Source organism: Dromiciops gliroides, chromosome 1 (genome assembly GCF_019393635.1).
Source record: "Dromiciops gliroides isolate mDroGli1 chromosome 1, mDroGli1.pri, whole genome shotgun sequence".
NCBI lineage: Eukaryota > Metazoa > Chordata > Mammalia > Microbiotheria > Microbiotheriidae > Dromiciops > Dromiciops gliroides.
Window position 1 is genome coordinate 443,646,181 of NC_057861.1, and position 16,871 is coordinate 443,663,051.

At 35.2% G+C, this 16,871-nt stretch overlaps 1 protein-coding gene across 1 annotated transcript in view; it reads right to left on the reverse strand.

Annotated features, from left to right (window-relative positions):
* Positions 1–679: 679 nt before the first annotated feature.
* The window catches only part of EDIL3 (EGF like repeats and discoidin domains 3), a 580,643-nt gene continuing 564,451 nt past the window's right edge, over positions 680–16,871 (reverse strand). Inside the window, exon 11 of the mRNA XM_043978117.1 lies at positions 680–1,489. Within this exon, the coding sequence (XP_043834052.1) occupies positions 1,340–1,489 (150 nt within the window). The 3' untranslated portion in view covers positions 680–1,339. The remainder of the gene's footprint in view (positions 1,490–16,871) is intronic.

Below are 16,871 nucleotides of genomic sequence, written 5' to 3' on the forward strand. Positions count from 1 at the left end.
CCTACTTCAACATAGAGACATGTTAAATTACTAAACAGAACAACAAATTCATTTTCGGGCATGACCAAGGTAGGAATATTTTGTATTATGATTTGATTTACTGTGATTGCAATACAGGAGTTCCTTCTTTTCTTCCAAGTAGATGGAAAGATGTGGGAGGGAGAAATGAATGCTTTATAATTGAATCAATTAATTTTTTAAAAAATGGTAATCATTTCAATATAATTTGCCTCCTTGTAACCCTATGTATTTTATATATTTTTTATTTTATATATTTAAAAATATTATTATGAAAAGGGGTTTTCCAGGCTTTTCCAATCTGCCAAAGGGGGCCATGCCAGACAAACAAGGTAAGAACCCCTGCTGTAGGATAATGTCAAACTGGGTTTTTAATTATACCGCTAATAATTTTTATAAACAAATGTGATAATTGGCAGAAAATATAGACTTTAAGGAATGCAGTGCCACTTTTCTGATTTTCCTTTGATAACTATATTGCCAGATGATAGTATGATTAGGGTTATTTATTTGTGGCAGTATTTGTGAATAAAGACATGGATACTCCTAGGTCAGAACCAGGGATTTTAGAAGGGCCTCATATTAAGTTCTGTACCTCTTATAAACAAAGATTTTTTTTTTAATTAATGAGATTAAACTGAAAAAGGTTAGATTCATTAAGATCATGCACTGATAAAAGAAAACAGAATGGAATTATGTAGGGGAAAAACTTCAAGAGCTTTATAAATAAATGAAGACTAGAATTGGAAGGTAGTTGATATTGTAAAATATCAACAAGGACTGCATACCACAGATTTCCCCCCCAAAATGTGCAATAAATACAGACAATGTTTGGTTGACACAAGGAAACAATTAAGATAATGCTGAGTTATTTCAGAAAGGGGAAAAAAGAGAAAAAACAAAACTTATTGCTAATTTGCAGTGTTCCCTTTTTACAAGTAAGAGGCTAGTTTCAACTTACTTTCTCCACCTCCACAGTGAGGCAACTAGAACATTCAGCCTTCCCTGTAAAAAAAGACACTACTCTCCTTTCCTAACATATTTCAGCCAGTGTGAACAACTCAGTAGAATGAGAAATGCAATTCAACAGTTAGAGGGAATATGTATGTGAACAGATCTAAAGGACAAAAATCAAGTTGGACCATTTGAAGGGCAGGTTAGACCTCCTTAAAAAAGATAGTGGCTTACCATAAATTGAGCACTTGTTCATGAAAAACAAAACAAAACAAAACATTCAATTTCCTACAGGGTTTGCACAGTTTATTCTATGGAGATACTTTTTCAGGAAATAGAGAGCAGAGTTTCCAAGCACTGGGCCTTGTTAGTCCTCCTCGGTGCAGCCCAACAGCTCTGACCGCAAGGTGATCCTGCCATACCAGGACCAAGGAAGGATCCTTATGTGCCGTGCATAGATGGGAGGGTCAATGACGTTTTTTCGGTGTGTATCATTGTCAAAATTGCCCTGGAAAACCTGGGAAGGAAGAGTGAAGAACATTAATGATACATGTCTTTTGTCATTTCCATTTAGAAGAGAGATGAAAAAGAAGGCAGCAAAAAAGTTCCCTCAAAAAACAAAACAAAAGCTTTGTGAGAAATATGCACAATGTACAGAAGATATTTCTACACTTTGAAATATTCTTTATCTCATATACATGCATATAATTCATATACTTCATATAATAGAAGACATAATTCAGGAAAAATGTAGTGACCTGAAACGTGGATGTTACTTTGTATGAACTTGATGTTTTGTAGCAATTATGGGATTTCAAGAGAAAAACATTTGGATACTTTTTCTTTCCACTGAGGGATCAAATATACACACACTGTGCTCACAAAGAAACTCCATCTGATAGAAACCTTCCTGTTTAATACTGAGGCAGAAAACTAGCAGCCAATATTTTAAATTACTATCAAATGATCATTCAGTAGACTATATGAAAGCCTTGCATTATTCATTTTTGTGATTCCTCAAATCAAATTCCAAGTTATTTACATATCCACTTCCATAGAAATAGTTTTAGAGTCACAATTATTTCCATGTTGACAGTACGGCCAGATACTGTGTTCTTTCCCCTGGTGCAAACACACTGGTATAGCAATGTGTGGAAACTGTTACTTCTATTTGGTTTGCTTATAAACTCGTGGGAGAGAATATTGAAATACAGCAAATCTTCTACTCTTCAAATATTCTAAGTAATAATGTTCCATGGCCACTGATTGGAAGTCTTATTAATATAGGAATAGGGGTAGAAATTTTTATTTTAGAGGTATAAGGAATTCCCTGGTGGAAAAAAAAATATCAATGCAGATCAGCATCTTCTCTGCAACTTTTAGTGTTAGAATTGCCCAGAGGACTGAAAGAATTTAAGTATCATGAAAAAAAAAATATCACTGACTGTGCCTTTGGTATATTCTGTGCCTAAGACCTGAGGCAGCTTGCCACACAACATTTTACAGGGACACATAAAACACAAAGAAGTATAAACATGGACACCGAGAGAAATCTACCCACATAACTCTATAGGGATATACAGCCTATGATGACAAGATCTCAGCTGGATCTCTTGATTTTCTTCTTATCAATGTATCCAGCTCTACAGAGCCAGTTGCAGAGCCAGTTTGGGGACATTAGTTCTAAACCCTAACCTCTACATACTTTGTATATACTTCCTAAGGACAGGCCTGTACAGAAAGAGTTGCTGAAACCTCACTGATGCTATTGGTGCTGACTACTGCCTTCCTGCCCCTTCAGTTTGTTGTCCTGCTTCCTAATGCTAAATGCTATTAAAGCCAAAACAGACAAATAGCACATGGCATATGGTGGAACAAGGAAGAGGTGAAAAAAGTATTTCACTTTTGTATTCTCATGTGTAGGAAGCAGAGAGGCATCTTTTTCTCTGGTGTCACTAGTCTGAATTGTGGCACCTTGGCTCTATTTTTGAATTTGACTTGTCTCATGGAAAGGGAAATGTGGTTTTTCTGCAGTTACTTTGGGCTGATCACTTGGTCCTTAACTCTGAGACATTTGGAGAACAAATATCCAAAGATTGCAAACTTCAATTTTGTACGCATCTGATGGCTGCAGGGAGGTTTTTATTTTTCTTGTTTAGAGTAAAAGTTGGCCAATAGGAGACCCGGCAGTAAAAGTCTGGGCGGGGGGAGCAACCCAAAGACCACATAGCAGAAAATGCAATATATTGCTTCACAAGGACTGGGAATGAAAGGGAAAAGATAAGAAATAGTGCCCTTTAGAAGGAGTTGCTTCAGTTACACATGAGCAATGAAGGTGCTCTGGAAGCAGTAAAAAAAAAATAAATAAAAAAGATACTCTGCTTCAAAGCATAAGGTGGTGGTATACCACTTAATATAAGGCACAGAAAAGATAGGGCAGTTCCATTGCAAGTTGGTGGGAAAAAAATCTGCTTTAACTAGATGGTGAGAGTAAAATGTTACATCCATACCTGATAGGGGGAACATATTTCAACTTGACAGAAAAAAACTATCCCCAAAGCCATTTTATGAATTAACATCTCCCAGAGATGGTAATACTGAACTCTGGCAGCTATAGAATCTTTCCTGCTTCTAGATCAAAGTTTCACTTATAGGAAATATAATCCCTTGCAATAGTGTTCTCTGAATACAAGATGGGAGCAAGTAGAGGAGGGGGAACAGGGCAAGAAAAGGAGGAGGAAGAAGAGAAGGAAAGAGAAAAGGAGAGAGGGAGAAGGGAAAGAAGCAGAGGAAGAGTAGAAAGAGAAAGAGGAGGCTAACCAGGAGGAAGGTGTAGACAGAAATCTCATGAAGTCAAAGTGACTCAGACATCATAAGCACACAATACAATATTCTACCTAAGGAAACACAAATATGAAACCTCTAATGAGATTGTCTTTGCAATAGCACAGAATAAGCTTTCTGGCTTCCTGACACACTCCCTGAAGTGCAGTTTTGTTTTCAAAAGGCTCACAGGGATTGTGGTGCCACGATTTAACACTTAACTCTAAAAGCTAATTTGGTACACTGTTGTGGAATGAAATGGATAACTTTGGAACTCTGGGTTTAGAGTCATTAACTTTCATTGCAGGATGTGCAGTGTACCCAAATAGAGATGTGTGCACTTTGATCTTAAGAAGGGAAAGAAAGAGTGCTAAGAATTTTGCCTCTTTTTCACTAGTTCCTAGCTCAGATTTCAAGTATGAATGATTAATTCTTCAAGCATTAGCTGAGTTATTAATGACGCAAAAAATTAAATAATGAAGGACAAGCTTTGGGAATCAAAACTATGAACAAAACTGAAATATGTCATAACTTGATTAATCTCTCATTTCAGCAGGCAAGGGCTGGAGATATATTTGAATATTCATTTGTTTCATAGATTTAAACAACAGAGTGAACAAAACATAGAAGTTACAATTTAAATCAGGGACACAAAAATAACCAAGATCATAACAATGAAACTAGAAACAAGTGAATTTATTCTCCAATGTCTCTGGCTAGTGAAACCAGCATCATAGACAAGTATGAGAATAACTATTCAAAAAATGCTACCTTTCATGTGCAGGGCAAATGTACTGCACATGTTGTGCTTTCCTTGCTATACCACTAGACAAATTGCCATCACTGTGCATCACCTGGAAGACAATTGCTAAGTTAGAAACTTTTGCAGTAATTTCAGAGAGATTTGGAAAAATTCTTACAAAGGTGTACAACCATACACACTGTAAAGCAATAAGCATTTACATTCAATTCAATTCCTGAAAGACTGAGGGGGCATAAACACTCATCCATAAGCAAAAATCTGTTGCATGTGAGACTCAGTCTTTTACAAATAAGCTGCAGATGTTTCAGATTGGAGAGAAGGCTATTAGCTAATTATCTGGTGACAAGTTTGCTGATGTATTAAAATATGATACTGCTTATACTCCCAACATATGGAAGCTGAGGAAAACACCTAGTGCTTTGGATATGTACCATAACTGATTCCTTAAAAGGAATAGAACTATTTCAGGACTATTAGAATTCCTAGCTATATTCTACTGCTAGAAATATGATGGATTTAGCTCTCTGAGTTCACTTGTCATATATCGTATTGCAAAGAGTGTATGTGAAAAAAACAGAAACTAATAAAAGGTTAACCCTCAACATATGGTAGCAAAATATATTATTGGGGGCATATTGGACATAGGAAAAAAGTAGTGATCTGGGAGTCATATATTATTTCCTTTGGACATGAGTACAGTATAAAGCTGAAAACCAAAAGACCCATATAATATTAAGCATCATTAAATATTAAAAACAAGGTAGAAATTATTAGTGTGCTTTTAAATTAAGCTATGATGTATATTCTGGGCTCATGGAAATAGTAGTAGATTTGAAGTCAAATATGGAATCAAATAAGCTGCAAAGTCCAAGCTCTGCTACCTATCTTCCATATGACCTTGAGCAATTCATTTCACTGAGCCTCAGTTTGTTCCTATGTAATATTACCAAGGGCTATGTTCTCATTCTGACATATGTTCTGTTGTCAGTGTTTGGTCATGGCCCATGAGAACCATTTTTGTTGTTGTTGTTGATCTCTGCATATTTGCTATGAGGGTTTCGTTTTTCTTTTTTTACTGTTGGGGGTGCTCAAGGTTGGAGAGAGAAAAGAAATGCATGATAATTGAAAAATAACTGGAAAAAGGGCTATAATATAGAAATATGAAAAAAATGAAATCTAAATTCTTCTGAGTCTATCCTCTAAAGGCAGCTTTATCATTCCATTGATTAAGAGAGTTAACCATTTCTAACTCCAGTACAAATTTCTTGAGTCCCAGTGGTCAGACCTGCACATACTACTCCTTAATGGTTCTAGAAGTCAGAGCTGAAAGGGACCTTAGATGTCATAGGGTATAAACTCATAATTTTATATAGAAGGAAATTGAGACCTTGAGAAATTAAATGACATATCTGGAATTGTGCAATAAATGAAACCATAAAACCTATATCTTCTAAATGCCAACGTACTGTGGTTTCTATGATCCAATAAGCTGTATCATTTTAAAAAGAAATGCAGGCGTTATTATATTTTCTATTTTCCTTTAAGATTATCTTTATTGAAGCTTAAAGTATGCATTGATTTGGGGGGTTTTGTTGAGATACAATAATCCATTGCTCTCAGATCCCTTTTACTGGCTGTGCTTTCTCTATAACTTATGGCCCAGTGTCATACACTATATTTAGTTCCCATTATTTATCCTTGCACACATTTGTAAATTTTCTGTGCATTCAGACACACTAATGAGACTTTTATATATTCTACCTCCATTGCCTTGTCTCATCACTATTTAGGACAGATTAGTGTCATTCTCAAATGTGGAGCTTTGACTGTGATAATTTTTTTTCAACTACATTAATTATAAGGACTAGGCAAGACAGGATTTTGATAGCATTAGCTTTCCACAAACTGCACTCTATATAAACCTTTATTCAGAGAAGAATTCATTTGATGATCTTTATCATATATTAATAATTTTATTCTTTAAAAGGTGGAGGAAAGAAGAGTTAGATCTGATAGTGACTAATAGTCAGGAACTCACTGTTGGGGAGGAAATGATTGGAACCTTGAAGGAATATTCCCATAAGAGGAGTCTATTTCCTTCTATAATTTGTAATAAAGAAGATTAAAAAATCAGGCATAGTCTGATATGAACATTAAATTTTGGAAGAGTAGATGTCAAAGGATTTAGAGGAAGGTTAGGTAGGATGTGATCAATTTAATTTCTACAAGGAATATCAGTATGTGAGAGAGATGGGAAATAAAATAAAAAAAGAACTAAGAAGACACAAAGTGGAAAAAAAAAATGATTGGTCCAAAGAGGTATATGGGGAAATGCAAGGAACTCACCCATGAACTTGGATTTCATAAGGAAATGTATATAAAACTCAGCCTTGATGAGAAGAGGACCTGAGATCAAGTCTTTATTCTGACACAAACTGAATAAGCACCCCTGAGCAAATCACTTCAGCTTTGAGTGGTCTAAGAAACTCTCTTAAGATTATAAATTGTAGAGAGGGTGCCAACCTTCATCAGCAGAGGGATCTTCCTCAGTAGAAAGGTCCTTTCATATATGTGTATGTGTGTGTATGTTTGTATGTATGTGTATATATGAAATTACAATCCAGCACTAGTAACAAGGTGAATGTAAGAGTGTTACATGATCCTAAAAGAATAGTGTCAGGATAACACTCAGAATTAGCTGTAGCTGGTAAAAAAAAAAAGCTAATGGCAACCACCCCACCCCACAGTTTTAAAATCTTTATTGGACAATTAGACCTAGTAGTGATATTTCTGGGTAAAAAGATGAGATAATAAAATGAAGTGTGGGACTGTTACATGGGTGATGTGAAGGTAAAAGGTAAAGCTTCTCAACTCTTAGTTTGCTTACTGAAATAGTATTAGAATACTTCCCTGTCTTTGTTAAACTCAAGGTGCCAAGAACAGATGAACTGTTTCCATCACTTAGCACTTTGCCTCGCACATCATAATGGGTAGATATTAACTGACTATATTAGAGATGTGACTATGGGATCACAGTGAGTAATATGTAAAATATCATAGAGAATAAGAGAGATGCCCAAGGATTATAGAAGTGTACATATTGCTTTGATTTTCAGAAAATGGAAGAGAATAGGCTTTCCACTGACCAATGAGGCTGATTTTGATTCCTGAGGCAATTTTTGAATGAATCATTTGCAAAGGTTTGTAAATATTCAGAAAAAGGGAGCAATGTGTATAAAAAGCAAGTATGGCTTCCTCAAGAAAAGGTCTATGTTTAGCTCTGGACTGCTAAACTTTTTAAAAAATTAATGACTAGGATAAAGACAGATGACAGTTCATCAAATGTACAGATGTTACAAAGCTGGGAGGGAGATATAACACACTTGATAGACAATGTGTAAAAACAACATTGACAAGTGAGAATACTAGATTGAATCTAATAAAATATCCTGGAATAAATATAAATATAAAAGCTTGCAATTAAAAAAACACCTCTAGTACAAAATAGGTGACACGTTTTGATAGCCCTTTGCCTTAATCAATTTCAGGACAAAATACTTAATTTCAAGACTACAATTAAAGGACTACATGCTTCACAGGAGTAATCAATGTGTGATTGTGGCAGTCAAAAAGTTAATGCTATCTCAGACAGCATTAAGGGAGTTATGATTTCCAGGCAGATATGTCAATAAAACACCACATTTAGAATTAGAGGCTCTAGGTTCAAATATTTGTTCTTCAACTTGCTATATCTGTGTGACCTCAGATAAGTTATCTAATGTCTCTGTTTTTGGATAATTCTGAAGGTGCCTTTCACATCTTAGTCTATAACTACTATTTGATTTGGATCATAACTTTATTCATATCAGGGGACAACTGGGAATGGGAATCTCCCTAACATCCTCATTGGAAGCAAAGAAATATTCCAGTCCTTTTTATGTGTCTTCTTTTGGCTCTTTCTCAATTATCCAAGGGCCCCACTACACTGTGGTAAAGTATAGAGAATACTGGTTTTTAGGGTGAAAAAAACTGAGTTTGAACCCTGTCTCTGACACTTAATTTGTTACCTTAGGCATGTTGCTTAACTTTCTTTGGCCTGGTTAATTTTTTGTTTATATAAAACCTGTCTTACTTTCTGGGCTTCTCTATTAACCCCACTTAGATTAAATTTCCATTTTCATAAGATGCTGTTCCCTTTGCTATAACCTCTTTATCTTTGCTAAGATAAAGTCTTAATGTGCAGATATTTTGAGCATGTAGTGTTTTATAATGCAAGCATACTTTTTTCTGGTTTGCAATAAGGTGTTTTTAAAGAGTTTGATTTTTCTAAATACGAACCATAGTACCATTTTAAAAAATCGAATAACTGTGATAGATTGTGGCAGTTTTCTGCTTCATACTATGTCAAAATGCATTGTGTTGAAACAAATGTTATTGAGTCTTTCATCTACAATCACCTGTGAACCAAGTTTTATTCATTAGCTAAGTATAAGTCCCATATAATTAACCTCATATTATCATGAACCACCTGTTGTAAGAAACAGCTATTTGATATATCCAGACAGACCAATTATTCTATCACTCCTCTGTTTTCTTCACAGTATTTTCTTCTTCTGTTTCATTAATTAGGCAATTCCTAAAGCATGGTGTTTATATTTTTGTCTTATATTCTTTTACCAGAAAATCAAAGTAATGCCCACTGCTTAACAATTATTTCTATATTCATGAGTTTTCAATCTATACCACCACCTTTGACATCTCACAAGTTCCAATAAATACCATATTTCCAACTATGTGTTAGATATTTCCATCAGAATATCTTGATAAGACCTCAGTTTCAAGATATAGAACTGGACTAATAATGGTATCACACACTAGCACCTTAGTAAAATCATTTTTTGCTTACTACTAAACTACTTAGTAAAAGTATTTTTCTGAGTTGGAAAGCAGGACTGAAGGATGTTTGGAGGCAGAAGTTCTGAACTTTGGAAATTAATGGAGAGAAGATTTGGAATGCAAGTGAAAACTAGTGAAATGGCCAGACAATTGCAAGGGTAGAGTTTTGCTACCCTACAGTGAATGTAATAATTAGAAATTGGACTTATTTTGTGTTCGCTGACCTGTTGGTTGAAGACTGATGTACTGGTAAAATATTTTTCTCTTTTACCATCTTCAGGACCTGGTGAATTCATCCTTTCTTTACTTTTCCCACCACTAATTTCTTAATCAGAATGATTTTCAGCATCAATTGTACTCTGTCAAGACCACTGACTCAGAGATCATATGGACAAACACTTCTATTCATAGATAAAACCAAAGAATCTTGCACTGCTGGAACTCCACATGTTTACAAAACTCCACATATGCCTATTTAAACTTTCCCTCACTCTCAAATTAATTTATCACAATCTGAGCATCAGTTTATCCACACTTTCTTAAGTCAACAATACCAGGATCAGGGAATCATCCTTATGGTCTTAAGACAGAGCATGAGAAAGGGAAAGGCTATACAGCTTCTTCCAGAGCTATCCTTTAGTTCTCAATAGATAGATAGATGATAGTGTTTTAAAGAAACTCTAAACAATTCAGTGAAAATATATATGAAGATAAAGATATTTCATCTTAAATTCATGGCATCTTATTTTATAATAGGAAATTGAATTTTAGCAATTATAATAGGACTCAAGGGTAAATTGTTATTTTTAAATGCATGTTTTTGCTTTATAAACAACTTTTATGAAAAGTATATAACATAGCAAATAAAGTCAATTTGCATTAGATGGACAAGGCACCTTGAAATTGACCAAGTTTTCTAGTTCATTTTTTAAACATATTGTATCAATTCACATATCCCTGAGTGACCTTTGACTAATGATATTTTTGAAACACACTTTTTTTTCCCATTTAAAATGCGAATAAAATTTTTTCAGGCTGCCTCTTCAAATTATCATGAGAATCATCCAAATGATATATTGCATATGAAGGCAATCAGAAAACTGTAAGGTAAAAATATGGAGATAGCATGTCCTCATTGTTCATGTTATCATCATCATCATCCTTACTACTACTACCACCACCACCACCACCACCACACAACTAATACTGAAAGAAGCAAAGGAGGAGAGTGGACTGCTTTTGGACTCCATTGGTATTATGCAGTGTCAAGAGATCTATGAGAAGAGCTCCAATATTCCCTGTGGTCTTCCTGTGCGGATTTTACAGAAGGATATAGGTAAAAGTTACATAGGACTGGCATTCATGGATAGGCTTTAATATGTACTATTGAAAGAAGACTCTTAATAATACAAACCTATGAAAGTATGGGATGGCTAGAAGTTATTGTTTGTAATATGATGGTGCAGAGTGTAAATGGCTACTGTCTATTATAAAGAACTATATTCATAGTGACATATTAGCTGTTCTCATGGGAAGTTAAATACATATTCAATCAAATGACCATGGATTTCCATTAAGAAGCTTCTTAGTCTTTATATGTGACTGAAATATTAAAACTGGATTTTATATGTGACTTGTGGAAATCATTCTTATTAGCTTATTGTCACATCTAATAAGTACTCATTTCTCTGAAGCACACTCTAATTCAGCAATATCTCAGAAATTTCATTTAGATTCCAGAAAAAAAGGAATCTAGATATATAAACTCAATCTCACCCCAGTGATAAAATATGGACTTTTCAATTACTGGAAAAAGTTTCATTGAACAAATATGCCACAGTCAAGTTGTTTTTGCCCCCATTGAATATTATTGTGTGCAAGGAAGAACTGCTAGAAGGTTGCTAGAGGGCACCAAGGGTTTGTGGGAAAGAACTGTCATGCTGGAGACTGATTTTTATTAAGAAGAATACACAGTGGATATTGGGACTAAGTATAAGATTAGCAAAAAAAAAAAGAAAAAGAAAAACAAAACAAAACAGATTTAGGAAATGGGATGGGAAGAATAACAGAAGTCAATCAGAAGTATATAGGACAAATGGAGGATGAGGTATTGAGTCCCATTGGGATGATTTACTTTTCCTAAGACTTTGTCACATACATTATGTGTTCTTATACATGGAATAATGAAGAGACTACCAAACTTAAATGAAAGAACACCTGAATTTTACTTTTACCTTTGGCACATACTAGTTCTGTGACCAATGATGAAACTCTCATTGCCCTAAGCAAGTCTTCAAGGCTGCAAATCACAGAGAAGTTACTTATCTACAAAAATGGAGGTTTTTTTTACACTGGACACAGAAGAAAATCACAAATCTGAACAATGAAAGTCTCCCTCAAAATATGAAGATGCTCACTTGATAGCATGTATCTTTGATAATCTTCTCCACCTCAGTGAGGAATAAACAAATGTTCTCTTTATACTTCTAGTTATTTATAAATTATCAATAATGAAAGCATGACCTTCAAACTTAGCATGCTTCCATTCAGCTTTCCCTGGAGAAATAGAGATTTAGAACTATAAAGACCCATTTTCTATTACACTTTTCTCATTTTGGTTTCTATCATACTATGGAGATGACACAGTTATTCCATGACATAATCACAAATAAGCACTGACTGCTCAGTAGAAAACCTTTGACCAAAGGTATTGTGATTTTAAAAACAACAACCAAATAACAACAAAACATTAATGCTGGCAGTTATTTAATTAATTAGATTTTCTAAGAAGATTTACCAATATGTCCAGATCACATCAGGACTGATACACCACTTTTGAACATATCCTCTGTAATCCATTTTTCAAAACCAATGGAGTAGTATTAGTCTTATTATATGTCAAGGCTGGAAGATATAATAAGTAAAATAGAATCTTTTATCAAGCTCAATTTCTAATATTTCAAGAGCACCTTTTCCCTTTTGGGTTCTCAATTCTTCCTGAAGGAATTCATTTTGAAGAGAATAGCCCATTCATGCTTTCATAATTACTAATAGATAATGATAATCAGTATCTATATATAGTAGACTCCCCCCGCCCCGAAAATAGAAGGCTTGTTTAAGTATAAAATTTCACAGAATCTCAGAATTAGAAGCCACCCTCCAGGCCATGTAGTCCAACATGTACCAACTCCTAAAAATACCAACAAAAAGAAGAACTCTTCATTGGCAAAAGAAAACTGAAAGCTGTCATGGACTACTGCCACTTGGACAGTATCCTAATTAGAAATGAGAAAATGGTGAGTCCTCATTGCAGAACAGTTGAAAGGAGTAAAAGAGGCAACAGATGAGTTAGCAGCAGGCAAACATTACTGGATATAAGTCAGAGTTGAGGAGACTCAATTAAAATACAGGTGTACGGCTTCCTGTGAGAAAAGGCTACAAACATAGACAAGCCCTAAAAGAATACACTACATCTGTTAAAGGAAATGTCTTTAACTAGCACATAATTAGCCAAATAAAATAACATCTTGGTTTCAACTTGAACATGAGGCACGTTGTGTATCTCTGTGTATATCCCATGCCTGTCTGTGCATTTATTTATTTATTTAGTTCCAGGGCAATTTCAAAAAGAGTTGACTAAGCATGCTAGTTCCACCTCTGATGCATATTGGCGGTGTAGCCTTGGGCAAGTCATTTAACTTCTAAATTCAATAAGTGCCAAAAGTTTTAGTCCTACCTTATTAGAGTGAATTTCCTCACAGGGAGTTCCCTACTCTAATAAAATTACAGGGCAGTACACCATTAAAATCTATCAGATATAGCTTGAGTGATGAGTTAGTCTGCCATCTTGAAACTAAATGGTGACTAATAAGCACATTATCTGGAGTAAAAGCACAAATACACACACATATATCTACATACATGCACACATACATTTTACCTGATGAAATTTAGTCCACTGTTATGGATCAATTCACATTATAGTTGTGATAGCCTCCCTCTCTTCATTTCAAGTTATATCTTTTCTAATGTGGAGATTACCATGGCGGGGGGGGAAGGAAAGGGATTAGGAGAGAAAGAGGAAGCAGAAGAGGAAGAAGAAGCAGGAGTTAGAGTTCAGCTTCTCAAAGTGTTATTCCAAAAAAGAAAGGAAACCCTGTCCCATAGGCCAAGTAGTATCACTAGCCCAATGGATCCAAATAGTCTTTAAAAGAGGGCCCTGGGGCAGCTAGTTGGTGCAGTGGAAAAAGCACCGGCCTTGGATTCAGAAGGACCTGAGTTTAAATCCAGCCTGAGACACGTGACACTTACTAGCTGTGTGACCTTGGGTAAGTTACTTAAAAAAAAAAAAAAAAAGAGGGCCCCATCAAAGACCAGAAGATTACAACTCCAACAAGCAATGTAGATGAAAAAAATGATAGATCTTGCTTCTCTTTGCAGTTTTGCTTCTCCCACTCTTCTTAAATGTTATTATTAATAATTTATTAATTACTATTATTAATTTACTAAAGGTTTCCACTCCTTTGGCTCCAAGGTCATAATAAAGAGGAAGAAAGGAAAGAAGGGTGAGTGAGATATCACCCCCTTTTACCCTCATGACTTTACCACCATATTTCTAGTGGAGTCTAAGAACTGTCCTTTTCCTCTGGTCTTAATTACTGCTCTCTATCTCTTAAGGGATAAGTTTGTAGTCTCTGCTTATACTTCATGTTCCCCCCATTTAGGTGTGATGCATCAGGTTTTCACTGAATTATAGAACACTAGATAGACAGGAGTTAGAAATAATACAGTCCAGCCTAATCTGGAAATGGAATCTCCTTTATTACATATACTTTGTGACCTCCGGTCATAGAGAAATTCACTGCTTTTACTTTGGGGCATCTCTGTCAGAATGTTTTTCTGTATATTTAGTTAAAATTTGCTTCTCTGGAATTTTCACCCATTGCTCCTAATTCCATCCTCCAGACCAATTCTTCCCTAAATTGGCCAGCCCTTCAAATACTTGAAGACAGATCATATGCCCATTGAGTCTTTTCTTCTTTATGCTAAACAGTCCAGTTCTTTTAAATGATCCTCATTTGCCAGTCGCTGATATTTCATCACCCTTTTTGACTTCTCTGCACACACTCAGATTTGAAAATGTCCTTAAGATTTAGCAAGGCATTTGCCTTGGTGTGTGTGTGTGGGAGGTCTGTTGATATGGAAAATGTCTGCCCCATCTTTTCCAGAAAGTTACTTTTCTCATGCAATTACACTGCCAAAAGCCTTTACTTGAGATCTATATGCTGAGTAAAGCTAATATGGATTCCTAAACAAGTAGCTTTGATGAAACAAGGCATTAACTAGCTTATAACCAAGTAAGCACCAAAGGGATTTAAAAAAATCAGAACCATCTTATTTGAACCATCTCAAATAGTGCTTCTTCAATTGGAGTTTAATTAGAAGATTTAGAGTCAGAAGTAATTTCAGGGCTTATGGAATCCAATCCATTTAAAGATAAAGAAACCCAGGATCAGAGAAGTTAAGTGATTTTTTTTCTGCCTACACAGGTACATACACAGGTAGTACATAGAAGAGAGGATTTTAAGTCAGGGTCTCTGACTTGAGAGCCAGTCCCCCATGACATGTTTCCTTCCATAGTATCAAATATTGAAACTGGATTGGGATACTTCCAAAGATTAATAATGTTCTTGTCCTCTCTTCTTCTTTTACTTTTGAGGAGTAGTAACATTTCTATCCAAAGGTTTCTTCAAATATTCCCCAAATACCTTCTTTTCATTGTCCCTTATTCTTCTCACTGTATTCTATTTCTAGTCATACCTCAGGAGGTTGGTGATATTTCCACAAAGTAATAAACTTTATTGTTTATACATGGCATATATAATGGATGCTATTAAATATGTTCTAAATATAATAATTTTATTTAGTCAATTGGTTTCAGTTTATTAATTTCTCTAGGTGAAGAAAAATCCCCTAAAATATCACTTACGAAAATCTATTTGGCCTTCTTGCCTTCCTTTCTTTCTGTCTTCCTGCCTTCTCTCTATGTGGTGTTTGAAATCTCCTGAGAAACTTGAGTTAAGTAGGATGCAGTAGCTCATTTTCTGAAGGTTAAAGAGTTGTATGACATATATAAATAATTCTGTGCCAACACCTATTCTGGATATCAATTTTAGCTATGCTCATTTACAAATGTTGATTTGTCCCATAAGCCCTTTTCAAAGTTGAGGCCCTTGTTGCTTCAGAGATTTCTCTCCTCTCTAAAATCCCTTATAGCCATTGAAGTTATATGAGGCTTTCATGTTACTTGCCCAAAGTTATAAACTCCAAAGGGGCAATAGAGAATGTGTTTTTTTCTGTGGTGAAAATATGAGGGAAAATGGGAACATAGTGCAGTGGACTTAAATAGACCTTGAAGATGCAACAGTGTCTGAATCACTTTAAACCATCAAAATGGTTTTATGACTTTTCATGAGTTTTAATGTCCACTCCTACCATTGCTCTCAGCAGAGTGCCTAGAGCACTAAAGTTTACTCCTTTTTTGTGATCAGATGAAATGGGGATATTTGGCTTTAGGGATTGATGAATTTCACATAACTATTTTAGATTGGCTTTGTATTCATTGAGGAAAAAGTTCTTAAGTAAAAACAAATCGTGTTTTATATGTTCCTCCAGATCCTTGTTGCTTATTGAACCCCTCCACCCCATTTCACCCTGTGGTGCTGATTCAAATGAGGAGCAGAGGGGATGGGATGATTAGTGAGGTTACAGCAAAGGTCTTTCTTCAAGGGTTGGATATGTAAATCATGGTTAGAACAAATCATGGTCAAGCATTGGGCAGAGGAGCTATGGAGGCTAAAGGGACAGAGGCACAAGGTAGTTTCTGAAAGAAAAGCAAGGTCAAAATCAATAATAACTCTAAAGGGCAGCTAGGTGACACTGGCCCTGGATTCAGGAGGACCTGAGTTCAAATCTGAATTCAGACATTTGACACTTACTGGCTGTATGACCCTGGGCAAGTCACTTAACCCCAATTGCCTCACCAAAATAATAATAATAATTAATACTAATACTACTACTACTACTACTACTACTACTACTACTAATTCTAAATCTGGTATAATACAAAGGAGATTGGTTGTATAATTAGAAGACCTAGGTTTGAAATACAGCCCTATTATTTACTACCTTCTATGGGAAATCTTTTCTAAGATCCCTTAATTCCAATGCCTTCCCTCTGTTTGTTGTCTACAATTTATTCTGCATATAGTTTATTTGGACAAAGTTGTTTGCATGTTGTCTCCCTATTAGACTTGGAACTCCTTGGCAACATGTACTGTGTATGTATATGTGTTTCTTTGTGTCCCCAACACAGCATAATTCTTACAATACATATGTGTATACACATATATATTGT